Source organism: Dreissena polymorpha, chromosome 8 (genome assembly GCF_020536995.1).
Source record: "Dreissena polymorpha isolate Duluth1 chromosome 8, UMN_Dpol_1.0, whole genome shotgun sequence".
Classification (NCBI taxonomy): domain Eukaryota; kingdom Metazoa; phylum Mollusca; class Bivalvia; order Myida; family Dreissenidae; genus Dreissena; species Dreissena polymorpha.
Genome location: NC_068362.1, coordinates 30731885 through 30750675, shown reverse-complemented (window position 1 = coordinate 30750675; position 18791 = coordinate 30731885). Strand labels below are relative to the sequence as shown.

General features: G+C 34.8%; 1 protein-coding gene across 1 annotated transcript; it reads right to left on the bottom strand.

Moving 5' to 3' along the window:
• Nucleotides 1-4746: 4746 nt before the first annotated feature.
• LOC127840421 (ceramide synthase 4-like) lies at nt 4747-18788 on the bottom strand. The gene is made up of 11 exons (XM_052368837.1): nt 18564-18788; nt 17833-17959; nt 15874-15980; nt 14972-15029; nt 12860-12942; nt 11717-11762; nt 11383-11475; nt 9256-9384; nt 8364-8470; nt 5674-5833; nt 4747-5270 (listed from the first exon to the last, which is right to left on the bottom strand). The coding sequence occupies exons 1-11, from the start codon at nt 18773-18775 to the stop codon at nt 5241-5243; spliced, it is 1152 nt and encodes a 383-aa protein (XP_052224797.1). The 5' UTR covers nt 18776-18788; the 3' UTR covers nt 4747-5240.
• Between the last annotated feature and the right edge of the window lie 3 nt (nt 18789-18791).

Genomic DNA, 18791 nt, shown 5'->3' with positions numbered 1-18791 from the left:
ATTCCAAATAGGTTGGATGTGTTTGCACTCCCCAAAAAGATGTTCTATAGTTTCAATGTTTTCACTGCAGAAGTCACACAGATTTGAGTTGGATAATTTACATTTAAAGAGATATTTATTTGTAGCTATAATTCTATGGATGTATTTATATTGAAAATTTCTCAGTGTGCTTTCAATAGTTGTTTTATATGGCATGGTAAATATGTGTTTCCAATTAAGTTCATTTTCTCCAAAAAGGACTTGCCATTTATTTTGGATTTTGGAGTTTTCTGTAGGGTTTTTAATTTGTAGTGTGTTAAATATTTTATTTGTTTTGTTTTTTCTTCCAAGTATGTTTTCTACAAATGTTGTTTGAGTACATGGTGTATTATTTGTATTGATTTCAAATTTAATATGTATGGGTATGCTTTTGATTAGTGTGTAGTACTTAAGAAAATTATTTGAAGGTCTTCCAATTACATTGCTTGCGCGATAGGTCGTCATATATCGTACTACATTGATTCTCCACTAAATAAGCAAATTAGAAAAACCACAAAATAAATATATTTTTATTATGTTTTGTTTTTATACAAAACCAGAAAGTTTCGCGTATTTGCCCAGTCCCTGTGATCTTTCCCCTGTGATCAGTTGTGGATCAGTTATTAATTTAAACAATTAGCTTTGCATGATTGGCAATAAATGTTGTAATAAATGTAATAGGCACACATGCAGTTCTTATTTACACTAATTTACACAAAAAATCACCACTATGCAAGATATTCTTAAAACAAAAATATATACATTGATACGTAAAATAACTTCTCCCATAAGCGAAAAAAAAAATGCATTACATACTAGTCGCCGCTCTCCAGAGCGACGCCAATTATAAACAGTTAAAATTGGTTTTTGGTGCACATGTGAAATAAATATTCAAGTTAAACACACACAAAACAAAAAAACATTTACAAAAAATACAGTGTAAAATGCATTTTAAAATTCACTACTTTCTATGCCATATGGACAGATGCATTTCTCCAGTTTCCGGACCTCTCTGACATAGGACAGTGGCTTGAATGAGTCCAATGTACTATTATGTAGACACAGTCTCCCATTTCGTACACCGTCACACTGGGCCCATTAAATTAAGATGAGTGATGTTACACCGTATGCAGTGTGAACAACTTGCACATAGAGCATGTGTCCTCATCATCCATGAATTCATCTTCCGAGCTGACTTCAGGTTCAAGAAAGGGGCCAGGTAAGAGAGGTTCTTCATTTGATTTATTTTCATTCGTTTTGGGTATTTCAGTTGTTTTCCTATTTACCACGTTTGTGTATTCTTTGAAGGCTCACTTTCCTATTCAGTTAATTGGTCATATAAGTCTGAGCCTTCCCTGCAACAGTGTACCCAATCTTTCTTCTTTTTATTTGTTTATTCACATATTTTGTTTTGATTGTTTTCGAATCTTTTTTCTTTGCAGGCAAACATGTCATATTCTCCAGGCAATAAGCAAATTCCGCCTTCACTTGTCGCTTTTGAGTCACTATCCACATACATTTCAGCAGGAATTAAAATTTATTTTGCAATTGTGTACCTGTTGCGAGGTTAAATGCCAACTCGCTTAAATACTGCCTAAATAATGTCATCTCTAAAAGCCTGATTGTACACTTTGCAGGCAAGTCCACACATGTTGTACCTGGTAATAACAGCAGCTGTTTGGCCTATTTATTTATGATATGCCGTATTATGCATTCGCTGGAAAGGTCCATAACGTGACAAATCAAGGGGCTGCAGTATGACTTGTGTAAGCTGGAAGTATGAAAAGCACATTTTTGTTTTCTTATTACCCAGTCAACTAGACCCACTGATATATGTGAGCGTAGTTCGTAGAATTACGAGAACATTCTCCTCAGAGCGAACGGGTATATTCTTTATGCACGCAAGAAAAAAAATCAAAGCGCCAACGGCATTGAAAGGCTGTTGAGGAGATACTGTGAAGTTTGAGAAGAATAATTGCAGTTATATTAAACTAGAGTTGATAATAAATTTAAAGTTTTAATTAGATCAATAAAGTTTGTGAGAAGTTTGCTACACGATAGTTTAAGTTATAATGGAATTAATGCGAGAGCATCCCGAAATATATAATTTCTTATTAAACGAGCACAACATTGAGTTTGTATTTTCATTCGTATACACGTCTTGAATAATTAATAGCTACATGAAATATAAAGTACATTGGATAAACTTGAAAATATGCTTTCAAATTGTAATTATAATCAAAATATCAACTTTACCCATTTCAAAATACACTTTTGCATCATAGATCGCTGACATCCATATGGACTTACAGAAAGACACCAATACATTCTCTAAATATATAAATAGTATTTAGTATATGTAGGGTATTTTGAAATAAGTTCATATGTTAAACCATATTTAAAACAGACAATAAATCTGTATTCTTGTCTTTCTAGTAGCGTTGCTAACATTTTATACTGATAGCGGGGCATTACCACAATTGTTTCTCTGACATTTTATACTGATAGCGGGGCATTACCACAATTGTTTCTCTGACATTATATACTGATAGCGGGGCATTACCACAATTGTTTCTCTGACATTATATAAATTACTTTATCAAATTAAATTGTAGTTTCATCTTTGTGTTTATTGATATTTCAAAATATCAATAAAAAGTCCGAAAAAAGAATATGGGTCACCAACGATGTTTAATCACGAAATAGACAGAAACGAAAGGAAAACATATTTAACATATTGCCTAATCAGTTATTTAATTTTTGTAAAACGCAGTGTTACACACCTTACGATGTGAACTAGTGTGTTGGTTTTGTTAAATCAAACTTTGATTTAAAACTTTGTGATGCGGACTGCAATATCAATTAAATACGAAAATGTAAGACCGTGTGTGTACCGTGTTTTTGTTTTACAGTTGACAAACAAACAACAACACAACTATTAGTTCAAATTCCGATTTTCAAATGATGAAGACACAAACATGATATTTATCTCAAAATTGTGTTTCTCATTTGTTTTTGTTTTCTTCGTCGTACATGTTATACAAGAAAACACACTTTACATTACGAACATCAATGTCTTAACATTAAAAGGAAGATCCGTTGCCGTCTTTGGTTTGATAAAACGGTCAGTAAAAAACGAGTGTTGCTGTCTTGGGATAAAACTTCAGAGTTACAACAATTTATGGGTGGCATTTTTCTCCATTAAGTACGAGAGGGCCACTGGCTTTCGTCAGCATGGCATCGTTATCGTTAAAGCAAAGTATGTGTAAAAACTTATCTTCGTAGATTGTGAGGCGGTGCAACCAATACCGGATTTTTCATTCGGCAGCATAGTCAACTGCCTATGGGTCCCGTGAGATTAAGGGGCCCCATGAGACCGTGAAGAAAGAATATTATGTACTGAATTATTAGCCTTATCTAATGAATTGACAAAGCCAAATATTTTATATAAATGCCTGCGGCGTTTGTCCCAAATGTTTCATTGCCTATGGAACTCCCACTAGACGGACTAGGGGCCTGGGGAGAGGTTCCCAAGAGTTGCACTCCCTGTTGACCTCAAACTTGCCGGACTATGCGCCTTAGGCGTGGGTCTCAAAAGTTTCACTGCCTATGGACCTCAATCTAGCAAGACTAGGGGCCTGGGGCGTGGTTCCCAAAAGTTTCCCTGCATATGGACGTCACACTAGCCGGACTAGGGGCCTTGGGCGTGGTTCCCAAACGATTCACTGCCTATGGGACCTCCCACTAGTCGGACTAGGGCCCTGGGGTGTGAGTCCCAAAAGGTAATGTTTATTATAATCCGGCACTGGGTACGACATTTTTTGTATAACGATCATTTATTTAATTATACACAAACCAATATGAATGAATTAAACGGTGTGTAGAAATCTTAGTAGTTCATGAACGCATCTGAGTGCCTTTAAATATTGGCCACTGCATTTGTTATAACACGAAGTAAATCTTGGACTCTTACGAATGTTAATAACATATTGCATACTTTCGACAGCAGTAAAAATAATAATTTTTTTATTGATCTTATAAATACAATATTAAATTAATAACTAAACATAAGAAAATCAATTACACAAATATACGCGTTCAAACAACACATGATAAAATATATAGTGCAATAACATTTTTAAAATTAAGTGTTTAAATAAGTAAGGTATGGAGTTTTGCTATTTTTCTATGACAACTATTACATATTAAGTCACAAACACCAATACAATTTGAGCAGAAGAAAATGTACTACTGAAAAAAGTACAATTGATTCGTTCCAACTAAAATAATTAGCATTTCACATTAATTAGGTTAAATAGTAGTTATATCAAGCTATTTACATCATAATAATATTTTTGTTCGAGTGTAACTATATGTCATTATTACAATTATTTCAATTGTTCTAGTATCAATGTTTCTATATCATATTTCAATTTTACATATTGACACAATAAACCCCACTCGAGGTTGTGTTTCAAACTTATGTCGGTTTACATCAATGGCACAAACACTTAATTCCATACTTCATTTTAAATAAACTTGCTAAGATTAAAGGCACCCTTCCTGATCATTTGGAAAAAAATGAATTGTGAAAATTAAAGGCACACTCGTCATAAATGTAGTGTGAAATAAAAAAGTGAAATTGAGTGTAAATTAAATGCACAATACATTCTAACATGTGAAGATCAGTAATTATAGCACGTGCAGATCAGTAAATAAAACCTCTTTAAATAAAGTCATATTGCACTCAAATCATGCGCAAATTTAGAAAATAAACATTCCATGGAATGTACCGTCCGATTTTATCGAGTGTGAGAATTTCCGTTGGTGTATTGTTCGGTTCCAAGCCCGTTTGTTTCGGCTTTATCTTCAGAGTCACTTGTATTTGTTCGTACACCGTTTGCACTAGAATGTCCATTACAAGTACAGTCCTTTTCTTGTTCGCCATCATCGTCTTTGCTATCGCTTCGGTTGGGAAAACTGGACTTAATACATGTGCGTAAAGTGTCATCCAAGATCAGCTTGTTCAGTCTGCACAGGCTAATCAGGGATGACATTTTCGACCAAAACTGGATATTTAGAAGGGATTTCTTTTAAACGGAAAAGTTCCATAAAAGCGGAATGTGTCGTCTCTGACCAGTCTGTGTGGACTGCACAGGCTAATCTCGATAGACGCTGTATGGAAATGCTTTAAACCCTATTTTCCGAGAACGCGGCTTGTTTCATAGCGCGGACGAAACCAGTGAAAACACCTGAAAATATAAATGATCTAAAAATAAATGTTATAATTTTTCTGTCATTATTTATTTAACAACAAGAAGCTGTCTAGAAGCAAATCATTTCACCAAAATAATAAATCACCAAAATAATAAAATTAATGAGGGTTTCTCTTGGAAAACAGGATTAAAAGCATGTGCGTAAAATTTCGTCCCAGATTGAACTCTGCAGTCCTAACAGGCTAATCAGGGTCGAGACTTTCCGTTTTAATGGAATTTTTCGTTTACATGAAGTCTCTTGTAAACGAAAATACAATCTGGGCGGAAAGTATCGTCCCTGATCAGCCAGAGCAGAGTACACAGGCTAATCTGGGGCGACACTTTACGCACATGTGTAAAGCCCCGTTTTCCCATAGCGAGAGTCAAATTTATCGCATACCTCTCCTTTTGTGATAATGTTGTACATGATCTTCACGACGGAGAAGGTCCACATGATGTTCAGAAGTTGAATGACGAGGAGGAATGCGTTTAAGAAATAGTAGACGAAGAACGGCTCGTCAATGAACGCAAATACTTCTATACCCGTCGAGAGTATAACTCTGAAAATATACAACGCGCGAATATCTCTAAAGACGCCCAGAGTCTTACTTTGAAAATATACAACGCGCGAATATCTCTTAACACGTCAAAAGTAAAGCTGTGAAAATATACAACGCGCGAATATCTCTAAACAATTCCAAAGTAATACTGTGAATATATACAACGCGCGAATATCTCTAAACACGTCCAAAGAATTACTGTGAAAATATACTACGCGCGAATATCTCTAAACACATCCAAAGTATAACTGTGAAGATATACAACGCGCGAATATCTCTAAACACGTCCAAAGTATTACTCTGAAAATATACAACGCGCGAATATCTCTAAACACATCCAAAGTATCACTGTGAAAATATACAATGTGCGAATATCTCTCAACATTTCCAGAGTATTACTGTGAAAATATACAACGCGCGCACATCTCTACACACGTCCATAGTATTACTCTGAAAATATCCAACGCGCGAATATCTCTAAACATATCCAAAGTATTACTGTGAAAATATACAATTTGAAAATATCTCTCAACATTTCCAGAGTATTACTGTGAAAATATACAACGCGCTAATATCTCTACACACGTCCGTAGTATAACTCTGAAAATATCCAACGTGCGAATATCTCTAAACACTCCAGAGTTTAAATGTGAACATATACAACGTGCGAATATCTCTAAACACGTCCAGAGTATAAATGTGAACATATACAACGTGCGAATATCTCTAAACACGTCTAGAGTATAAATTCGAACATATAAAACGTGCGAATATCTCTAAACACGTCAATAGTGTAAATGTGAACATATACAACGTGCGAATATCTCTTAGCACGTCCAGAATATAACTGTGAACATTTACAATGTGCGAATATCTCTAAACCCGTTGAGAGTATTTCTCTGAAAGTATACACCATGCGAATATCTCTGAACCTGCGAGAGTTTATCTTCATTCGAGAATAATACTCTGAAGATATACACAATAAATAAAATATACAGAGCAAACATGTGACTTTCGTTCATTTTGATCTCGTAACTACTAAACATGTGTCGGCTAAACGCTTCATCGGTTGTATCAATATAAACACACTAAAAAACAGGAATTAACGTCAATCTAATAATAAAACGTAACGTCATTTGTTGTTTTGTTTGATTTCAAAATATATACATCATCTTTATAAAGAGCTTACTCTAAAGCATTTTGTAATGACGCAAATATTTCCAAACAATAACAAAGATTTCTCTGAAAGCTTGCTGCGTATCGATTCAAAATGCTTATTAAAGTCTGAGATTTACCTTAATAGTTTGCAAAGGCCTTTAAACCCGTTGAGGTTATTAATAAAACATACATACAACTGTTTTTTGTACACAAGTCGGGAATTCCCACCATTTGCCGCGAATATCTCTAAACCAATCGAGAGTATAAATAAAACATACAAAAACTGTTGTTGTACACAAGTCGGGAATTCCCACCATATGACGCGAATATCTCTAAACCAATCGAGAGTATTAATAAAACATACAAAAACTGTTTTCGTACACAAGTCGGGAATTCCCACGATAAGACACGAATATCTCTAAACCCATCCAGAGTATGAATCTGAAGTATTTTTCATACAGCTTTCTCATAAACGTTCTATAAACATATCATTTAACGAAGTTTGATATATCGTGACTGGGGAGTATAACTGCACACAGTTATACATTGTTTTCTAATCCGCTCATGAATGTCATCCAATGGAGAGTGGATAATTTGTATCAGGTATTGTATTCATTATATTTATGGCTTGTAATTTTACAATTCGGCTTTTTATTTAAACATTCTAGTAAGAAAATGTGCTGACACCGCATACGACGAATCGTTTTAATTTAAATTGGAAAACTTAAAAAGCGAATTCATACCACGTCAATTTGGTCGACAAGGAAATAGTTATGTATTACTAATTGGCAAGCTATTAAGGTGGTAATCCCTCTTATACTATTTAGAACTGCTTCATGTTGTCACTGAACAGATGAAGCGCTATGAGAAAGGAAGCTCGTATATAACTATTAACTAATGTGTTAACTAGGTTTTAGTTCAGGAATATAATGGAAAATGCCCCACTCACCTGGCGGTCATGTTTTTCAACAGTACGGAACCATTTTCAAACTCATCTAAAATAACATAAGAAATAATATTCTGATTACGTTTCATGAAGATTTTACAATAACTGTGACTTCTAATGTGTTAATAAGGTTTTACAATAGCCATATTACAAAAACTGCCACGCCCCAAGGCAGCCATGTTTTTCAGCCAACCGAAACTATTTTCGAACTGGTCCAAAACATCATTGGGGCACATGTTCTGACCAAGTTTCATGAAGATTGGAAATAAATGTGACCTCTATAGTGTTAACAAGGTAAATACTGACGACGGACGACGCGTGACGCACGACGGACAAAAGGCGATCATAAAAGCTAATGAGCACGATGTGCTTAACTGAGCTAATACAACTGCAAATATGTTATTCTATCTCTTATGTCGTACTCACAAATACGGGAACAGAAAACATCTCGTTGTAAACCACAGCAATGCGAACACTATGAATGTTAAATCTGCTAATGTTTTGTTGTGAAGGTAGATGCCCATTTTCGCTAACTGAAATACAAACATTCACAAATTTAATCATAAATGTAGGTATTACGAGGATTCCTTCCATTTTAAACGATTGGATAGAGCATCCTTAAATACTATACCATTATATTCTATACAAATTATTCCGACTTTCACATCGTCTACGTTCTTATATATTTAATTGGATAATTTATTGTATTGGCACTTCAGCCTATAATTTATATTGTCCTATTAGACGTTATACCGATATATCAATTAAACGCGTTCTTTTTTATTGGTCGTAAAGGATGGATCCTCTTTTCTAATCAATGTGTCTTCACACTTCGAGAAGGCCAAACTGTTTTTAGAAATCTGACTTGATGAACTACATCTGTTCATTGAAGGCGACACATCAGTAAATCGATACATTATTATCCGAAACAAATATAACATATTTGTTATTACACCTAAACTTTACAGTTTCTAGGGTATAACAAAATGATAATACAAAATACATAAATTTAGTACGTGGATTTTACGTGGACATATTTTAATCAAGGTATACAGGAACTTTACATTTATTAAACAAAACGCGTTTTATATCACATGTACAAAGTGTATCTAACTAAATATAAAACCGTCTATCATCAATAAAACATGCAATACTTATTACTTTAAAAGAACAAAAAAAAGCACACTTTGCATCCCAATCACATGTTATTTAAATAGCTATGGCACAATGCGGATTATATTTCTACTCATGTGTACAAAAGGTTTATATCAGCAAATAAAAAATATAACCAAATATAAATGAGTCTTCGTGATCCTACTGATAACCATGGATCCGCAGCGTCGTGTATGACCAGAACCAGTGTACCAATGCGCACTAAGTTGACCATCCAGGAAAAGTAGAGCAGAGCGAGAGTGGACAAGTCATGCAGGGTCATTACGATGAAATCCTGTAATATATTTTTGGAAATGTAACTGTATGTGAATGCGTTTCTGTTTAATAGTATCGCAGTTTTTACAGTATTTCCGACATACCGCGTTATAAAATTTAGTGTTTGGAATTATAACTGCTTTTAGCTATACTATTCATCGAATGGTCCGAGCTACTACATGAATCCTCCTCGTATGTTGAGATTGCATGTGGGGCTAGTGAAATCAATGACACTGGTTCTTAAAATAGATAAAAAAAGAACGATGTAAACTCAATAATTTAGGTTAGGATGGAGGTTTGGTTCTCTAATTGTTGTGTAGGTAGCTCACATTAGACCTTGATTAGTATTGTAGTTGGGGCCAGTTCGGTCAATGTCAATGTCACTAATTATATAAAATGGTTTCTATTCAATAACTTTCGTATGCATGAATGTATTTTACTGTTATCTTCTGTGTCGGTATAGTATATGCCGACATTGCGTAAAAAGTCATTAAAATTCAACATACTTCAATCGCAAAAACATGGACAATCTCTAAAATGTGTTATGGTCACTTTTCATGTTTTAATTTTAAAAAATGTCATCTTTTAGTTTACTTATACTAGATACCTACTACATGTACATGTTTTCAAATTTCAATATGTCTTTGTTGTCATTATATGTTGTTACTGACAGAAAACCAATCTTATTCTATCAAAGCGGATAAACATGTCAATGTCGGTCAAGGGTCGGTCAAGGGTCGGTCGGGTTACAGGAAATATAACTATTTGTTTAGGCCTAATCAGGAATGAACGATTCGCCTTGAATGAAAATAACAACAAAACAACAAACACACCGATACCATGGAAGTAGGGCTATATATAATCGCCCCTTTGGTGCGAAAAGGTACCACGTGACAATGAAATTAGCAGGCACCTGGTACCTGTTTGCACCAATAAGACCAATTATAGTCTTCGAATTTCAATGCGATTATTCATTGGAATTGACAGCTTTCGTAATAAAACATAGCCATGTAGTCATATTCTCTACCTATATTATGTCGATGTCAAGACATGTTATTTAATTGTGACGTGCTTTAAGCCCCGGTCCACAATTACTTAAAAAACAAATCGTTTTAAGTTGCAAAAATAAAACAAAACCGCAGTAACATCGGTCAAGTAGAGATTTGGTAGTACTTTATCAAGTTTTAATTTTACTGCGCCGAAAGTCTGAGCTAATATTGTAAATGCACTACGTTAATATTCAATTAGACCTAGTTCTTTCGAAACTAATAAAAATTACATGCACTTCGTTTAACGAAAACGCTTGCAGTTAAGTCAACCTGTTTTTAAAGATATGCCATTTTGTTACGCATTTAAATGTTTTTATTATCGGTTAATGTGGACTGTAATACAAGAAGTAATATGTATTACTTATCCTAACACTTATAGCGATTCACTAAGGCACTCTTACCATTCTAAGTGTACACTTACTAGTATAAGATACAGCGATTGTGTGTGTGCGTGTGAGTGTGTGTGTGTTTCGAAGTTTATGAGGTCCTTTTCGAGACAGAGACTACATTATGTGTGGACCCGATGTGTACCCCAACACTCATACTTAATTAACTTATTAGAATCAAAAACGTTGGGACGAAGTTTTGAATAATAGCTGCAATTTTCAGCTATTTTGTTGTTACTCAACGATTTTTCAATTTTGGATGGTCTTGTGGTCTTGTGTTGTCGGAGGAAGCCGGGGTAACCGGAGGATACCCCACCTGTCCGGTATGGTGACCACTAACCAAACTCACATGCTGAAGGGAACGGGAATTGAATGTTCCTTTAATATGCTGTTTTGCTTAAATGTTCAGTTTTAGTGCTCATTTAATTTCTTCAGTTGAAGAGAATACTCTTTTTTTAACAAAATCGATGCAAAGTTAATTACTTTTGTACAAATATTGGGAATTTTGTAATGTGTTTTCGCTTGGAAAAGTGCCGTTAACGGTACTTTATTAAGAGGGAAAACCCGCTGAGTTACACTTACTTTTCTCTTATGGTCCGTGAACAGCGTGAAGAGGGAGCCCCAGTAAAACGCCACCTCGAGTTGGTAGTACCAAAACACGTCGTCTGTTACGGGCTAAAATAACGTTTGGATGGTTACGTTTAAGAAAAACTCTATTTAAGCTCCATAGCATCAAACTGCTAAGCTTTATTGAAACGCTTTCGAGTCTGTTTCCTGGGTAGAACCACTACTTGGTGTCTTTGGGAGATCTAAAAAAACGCTTCCTTAGTAGAGATTGAACCTGAGACCTCCCGATTGATAGGCGGACATAAAATGCGATACGCCACGTAAAATTGTTTAGCTACACTCATCATACCTCTTTTTGTCGCCATGCAATCGCACATAGTGTGTCGAAAAAGCGCCTGTAGTTATTTAGTCAAATTAGCCAAAATGGAGAAGTGATGAACTGAAGAAAATCCAACTCCATTGTCAAAGTCAACGTTTTGTGAATGGCGGAAATACCTTTTGTCGTTGCAACATACACAAATAATACCTATACATACGAAATTTATTAACACATGACAGGTTTTGTCGAAATGGATCCCTTTTATGAAATATATTTATATGGATCTCTGTCTAACTCAGGTGCGGAGAAAACGCTTAATAATATCATGTAGTGAAAACGCTTGATAACATCATATCGAAAAAACGCTTGATAACATCATATCGAGAAAACGCTTGATAACATCATATCGAGAAAACGCTTCATAACATAATATCGAGAAAACGCTTGATAACAGCATATAGAGAAAACGCTTGATAACAGCATATCGAGAAAACGATTGCATATCGACATTTAAGACATGACGCCCAGAACAAAAATATATTTAGAAAAACAAGTTGGGTGTTTCTAACTTACCTTAAAAAATAATAATTGTTATACAAAAATATATGTTTTCAATTTACAATTAAATGAGAAGTTTTTAAAATAGTTTTGAACACATGCAACTGGGAAAATAAATGTGTTCTTAAATAGTTGATACCTTCAGCATGCAATTATTTTTACGGAAAAATTGTATGCCTTTTTATCACATGCTATACCCTGTGTCCCATGTAATACAACCATTACATATTTTTTGTATAACACATGTGTAATACAACATTTTTAAGAGTTTTCATTGGCTTAGTTTTCGTTTATTTACCAATCGCATTTTGTTATTTTGCTGAAATGACATTGCAACGTCAAATGACGTCACGAAATGTAAACAACATTAGCGATTTATCATAATGTTTGCGTTAATATTTATTTAATTTGCTCATTTAAAAGCATGTGTTAAAAAAGATCTGACACTCGTTGTCATATCATACCATATTTTATTAAACTCGTCCAGGGAATTCGTTAGTAAGCTCGCCACAGGCTCGCTTACTTACAAAATTCCTGAACTCGTTTAATAAAAAATGGTATGATATGACAACTCATGCCAGATCCTATATATATTCACACAAAACTTATATGTACGAATCCGCATTCTTATTAAGGTTAATATATACCTGTACTGGCCAGTCGTACCAACATTCTTTTGTCTTCCAAAGCCATGGTTTCTGAAAAGTAGTGAAATTTTAATACTTTAAGTACACGCATATAAGACTGAAATGAAATATATATTTCAGTACCGTAGCTTTACTGGCAGAAAATCTGCAGATAAAAGCTGTTATTTGTATATGTCATGTCATTTCTAAAGGTATACAACAAAATGTGCATACAACTCGAGTTATAACTCATAAGAAAGGCAAGTTAACGTTTTTTTACATCTGAACTTCTAAGTTTCTGATCTAAACATTTACAAGACCAAACAAATGTTTGGTGACCATAAAATATCGTAGGAAATACGTGCAACCTTGCAATCTCTAAGTTCAACCTCACTAACGCTCGTGAAAATTAAGACATAAATGCGAAACATACATGTATTTCCCATAGTCGTTGATGCCAGATGGCATAGTTAATTCAGAACAAACACAATAGGGTTTTTCATTAAGCCTTTGAAGATTAACAAAGAGTCAGCCTCTATGTGTGGAGTGGTTCTACAATAATTTAGAAAGCAACACATATTATTTCATGCTATTTAAGATTTTGCCTGTGTATGAGAATGTGGCGTTTCCATGGCCCGTATATTTGTTATCCTCGAGTTATTTCCGCTAAGTAGTAATTGATTCATGCATTCGACATAGATTTCTAGATAGTATATCCCGTTTTTGTACACATATACTGGTATTGATTGTCTACAACCCGCTGCATTCATATGGGAAATATCCACGGAAAGATTACCGATACATCACATATAAAGCAAAATTGCCCATAAATAGCGCACAGATCTTAGCGTGTGTATGGTTGATGAGGTCCTTTCCGAGCCAGAGGCTACAATATGTGCGGACCTGGGATCCGTCTTATCAAAGATGGTACGACATTGTTAACTTACGATTATTTTTTTTATTTGCGATTATGATCTGTATGTTTCAAATATAATGGATATTTGACAGCTTCTTTGGAAATGAATGGAAATGTCCAACACGAGTAATTATAAATGTGACGGTTACGTATATATAGCGCTTCGAAAATTGCATCGTAAGGTGAGAATGTCGCACGATGTTTGATAAGACGGGCCCCTGGAGTGTGCCTCAGAAGTCACACCTTATTAACTTACTAGACTCACGAAAGTTGGGACGAATTTTGAAGTATAGATGCAAGTTCAAGCTATTTCGTTGTTTTTTTTTTTCAATTTTTGCGTGGACTTGTGTTGTTGGGGGAAGCCGGAGTACCCGGAGGAAACCCAGCTGTCCGGTATGGTGACAACCAACCCAACACACATGCTGAGGCAACGGGAATTGAACCCGGGTCGCCTAGGTGAGAAGCGTGTGAACCAACCACTGATCTAGCCGGAGAGCCACCGCATGGAATTCTGACACGTCCATAAAAAGACCAAAGTCATGCCAGCTCCAAAACTGGACTAATAGCAAATGCATACAAAAACGTCAAACACTCAGAGCAGGTAATTTACTGACCAACAAGATGGCGACGTCCTTGACAAAACGGGTATTTTTCGCCGTTTTATATCCTTTATTACTTGTATTATTTTTTTAAATGCCGCCCTCTATCCATCCAAATCAGCAAGAAAGTGATAAGCGTCTATTTCGTATTAATATTCGCTCTTTATCTCCACGTTACTTGCTGCGAATTTTCTTAGCGTAAGCTGTAATTTTGTGACCGGCTAAGAAATTTCGCAGCGAGTAAAGTCGAGATATAGAACGAAATTTAATACGATATCAACGTTGTCTCGTCAAAGACGTCGCCATCTTCTGTGTCCCGTGACTATCCGCTCTGGCATAAATGCACTGCATCCCTCTCCAAACAAGGGCTACAGTTATTTGTTCACAGGAAGAAAAATGCCCATAAACAGACAACAGACGTTTACATACAAACTTAACATGCTAATAACACCGCCCTATGCTTACAAAGCGAATCATGCCCATAAATATATAACAACCATGTGTAATCAAATCACCCATATTTATAAATAGATAATAATACAATATATGTAAATAATAAATAGAGTATACTTAAAAAAATACTCACCGACCACATCACGTTGATTCCATAAATAAATGAGCATGAGTAGAACAGGAATAGCCATCTGTAAAATAAGGTCACGTGTGCGCAAATACACTAATCGTATTGCTAAAACATAGGGGCAGAGAAATTTAACCTGGACTAAAATGGCTCTTTGATTTGTATTTCCTGTGAATCAGGATTCAAAAAGCGTGAAAAATGATTGTTTTATAGAAACTTTTTCAGTATTTGATAAAATAACGATTTTCTAAGATATGTCGTAGATTAAAAAAATCCCAGTTAAGTATACAAGCCTGAGTGGGGCATTTTTAGCGCATAAGATTTTGCATTCCCAGTCCCAGTTTCTTCTGCTTGGAAATTCAAGATTGTTTATCAAACTTTTTTTATTATTATGTGAGGTTATTCCAAAATAATTTCATTTCATATAATATTGGCAATCCGGCATTCTGCCTTCGGCCAAGAACATGTATACAAACGAGAGATCTTCAAGACAGAGAATCATATAAATTACACAATAACATATTTAAGGTGAAAAAAATATGACAATAAAAAAACAACGTTTGCATAATAGCAAATAACATGTAAGACTATGCAATACATTCACTGTGTATACTGTTTTCCTGTCAATACACACATTAAATGACATTAAAAAAATCTAAAATATGTTTACAAGCCTATTTCATTAAGTGGTTCATTAATAATTATATCTTTATCACAGATGTTCATGAATGTTACAAAACGCATAATGTAGCCTAGAACAAGTCTGAGTAAATCAGCAACTTAAGAAAAGTACACGTTTTACTTAAATAATTTAACAGAGTTATTTATATTCTATATATACGATTTGATTACAAAAGAAACACACAAAACATGGCGTGCACAAATTTTAACGAATGAATCATACGTACGTGTTATCACAGAATTTTTTTATTGGGACAGGGGCGTCGTTCTTTCGTTTTTTCCGGAACCAAACCTCTATCTGTCTTGTGGAGAGGTCCAATTGCTTGCTGAGCGCCTGTATAACAGCACCGTTAATATTTAGCTTCTGACAATTATAAAATGGGTGGGAATTAAAATAAAAAAATCTTGATTAAACTGTTTGTTCTGTTCCGTGTCTTGTTGTATAACATGGGTTTTCTCCATGCTATTATGACAAGGCGCTACCGACATGCATTCTTAATCCAGGGTTGTCTACCGACATCACTTTAGTCCAGCGACATGCCTTAATTAGCTACCCGACTTTTAATAAACGATAAACTTTGTAAAGCAACAAAAAGCGAAGGGAGACCCAAAATATCAATATAAAGGATTCGGTTGTTTTAATAGTCGAGCTATCGATGGGACCGATACATGATGTTTACCATGTCTTCATATTTTGTTTTCCAATAAAGTAAAACAAAGGGTGCACAAACACTTTTAAGGTTGTCCCAAATTTCACCAGAAGGGTTCTCAAATATTACATGTTCATATCATGATTAGGGAACCAAAACCATATCGAACGGGCCCGACATCCATTCCGCATTTCCGGGCGGAAACCCTGTGTATAACTTATATCATAGCAGTAAAAAAAAAAAAAAACTTAATTAAATACTTGCACGAGTAATGTTACTCCTTTAACATCTTCAGGAGAGAATTTCTTGTTTATAGTGTAAAGTTTTTCTTAAGGTGGTTGACAAAGACGCACATAAATTGAAATGATTTTAACCAAGTATGACGTTATTCGTATACAAATATTATTCAAGGTATGTTCATCATTTTAAACGTTTCTTTGTATTCCGTAATACATGTATGTTAGTATGTGCAGAAAATCTCAAGAGCTTTGTTTTAGAACATATAATACATCCACAAGGAAAGAGTTTTAACGAAGCACGGAATAAACATCAATAAATCAAATTTAAAGTTAATAATGTACCATGCACAGTTAAAGTTCACGAAGGCGAAAGGTTTCCTATCACCAAGCGAAATTTCAGTAACATATTATTTTCCTATCTATTAACATGACTCCACGGTTAGTTAAAATTTTGCCTTGTGTAGCTATTTGACCAAACAAATTACAATTAAACCTGATGATCATGTAATTACATGTAGATGAAAAGACGCTTGCCAAGGCTTTAAAACTGTAACGTAACAAGTTAAACATTATCTTAAATATTAGTAAACAAAATATTATACGCATTGGAAAATTATAAACAACAGAAATTCAATTGGCAAAAAGTCCTACTATGAGCAATATCTTACAAGCAAAGAGCCCAGCTAATTAATGAATTAACGGATACATGCTTCAGAACGATATCAGATGTGCAATACAGATGGTAATTATAAATAAGGTCCAAATAGACCAGAATAACACACCAAATTAATTACTCATTGCTTATCTCGCTAATTAAACATGTCTTGGTAGGCAACCGGCAGATTGAATGTTGTATGATTTCATGTAAATAGCGGACTTCCTTATTTGTCTTGGGCATGTGGTTTTGCACAAGATCCCGTCGGAAATTGACACGTCAGCATTGGGTGTTCCAATATATATTAATACACTGTTCTTCAGAAGAGGGTATTAAGAGACGGCCGAACATCACGGTCACACAATTTGTTATTGTCATGGGGCCAATAGGCCATTACATTTAACTTATAGTTTAGAATATTTTACGAACAGTGGAAAACGTTGTGTTGCAATTAAATAAATAGAAATAAAACGTTATTATGAGCTTTGAAGACTATGTCACTAAACCTATCGGGTGAACTGCATACAAAAATAGTTGATAATTGACGCCAATTAGTGTTCAAAACTTAATTATCTTGAATAAGAAAAAGCTTTGAATGTAAACACTATTTTGTCTGAATGTATATATGAAGTGTTATGTTACATGGATTGCATCACCGTCCATTTTGCTTTTTTTTCCGTAGACTGCCTCTAGTTTCTCGTAAGGTTCCACGTACACATGTTTCTTACGCCTTACGCCAAGTTTGTGTCCCATAGGAATGATGACGAATCTGGAGATAATAAATATATAATTCTATACATTCCGACTAAAAGTATTTCCGTTTGAACATTCATTTATGGTTATTTGTTGCTTAAACTTGTCTCTAAAAAGTTATATCTAAGTTACAAGAGCGAATCATGAACAGGTAATTCGTTATAAAAAATCTGCAATAAGTACAACCCGAATAACACCGCTTTTAGACTACCGTATTTACTCACAGTGTTTGGACACTGAAACATAATTATATTTTTTGTGTTCGAAAATTGAGATACAAAAAAAAATTTAAAAAATAGCAGTGACTGAAAATTTAGAGATACAAAATATGTGATAGAAAATAAAGAGTCAGTATAAAAATATTGCATTGGCGACCGTATCCGTTTCGAGTAAATATCGACGAATACTCGACTTATGTTTCAAGTAAGTATCGATTAATGTTCGCGTTATGTTTCGAGTAAGTATCGATGAATAATCGCGTTATGTTTCGAGTAAGTATCGATGAATGATCGATTTATGATTCAAGTAAGTATCGATGAATGATCAACTTATGATTCGAGTAAATATCGATGAATGATCGACCAATGTTTCCAATAAATATCGATAGATAATCGACTTACATTTCGAGCAAATATCGTAGGATCACCATCAGAACACCCAATCCAACGCCCAGATGAAGGTCTTGGATTTTAGGATAGTATAGACCACTTCCGGGTTTGTTGTCTAGATCTCGCCATGTTGGGTAGTAGTCGGGGCCCCCGGGGTTGTGCATATGAGCCGGAAACCACCATTTCTGGTTCCACAGAAAATCTGATAGGGTGTTGTTGGTCATGCTGCCAAAGAGTTAC

Excerpts from the sequence above, each read along its gene's own strand:
- LOC127840421 (XM_052368837.1), bottom strand. The coding sequence starts at position 18,775 with ATGACCAACAACACCCTATCAGATTTTCTGTGGAACCAGAAATGGTGG. Across the intron at positions 11,476-11,716 it reads TTGCATGGCGACAAAAAGAG|CCCGTAACAGACGACGTGTT; the intron begins GTATGATGAGTG and ends ACGTTATTTTAG. Across the intron at positions 9,385-11,382 it reads TCACGGACCATAAGAGAAAA|GATTTCATCGTAATGACCCT; the intron begins GTAAGTGTAACT and ends AATATATTACAG.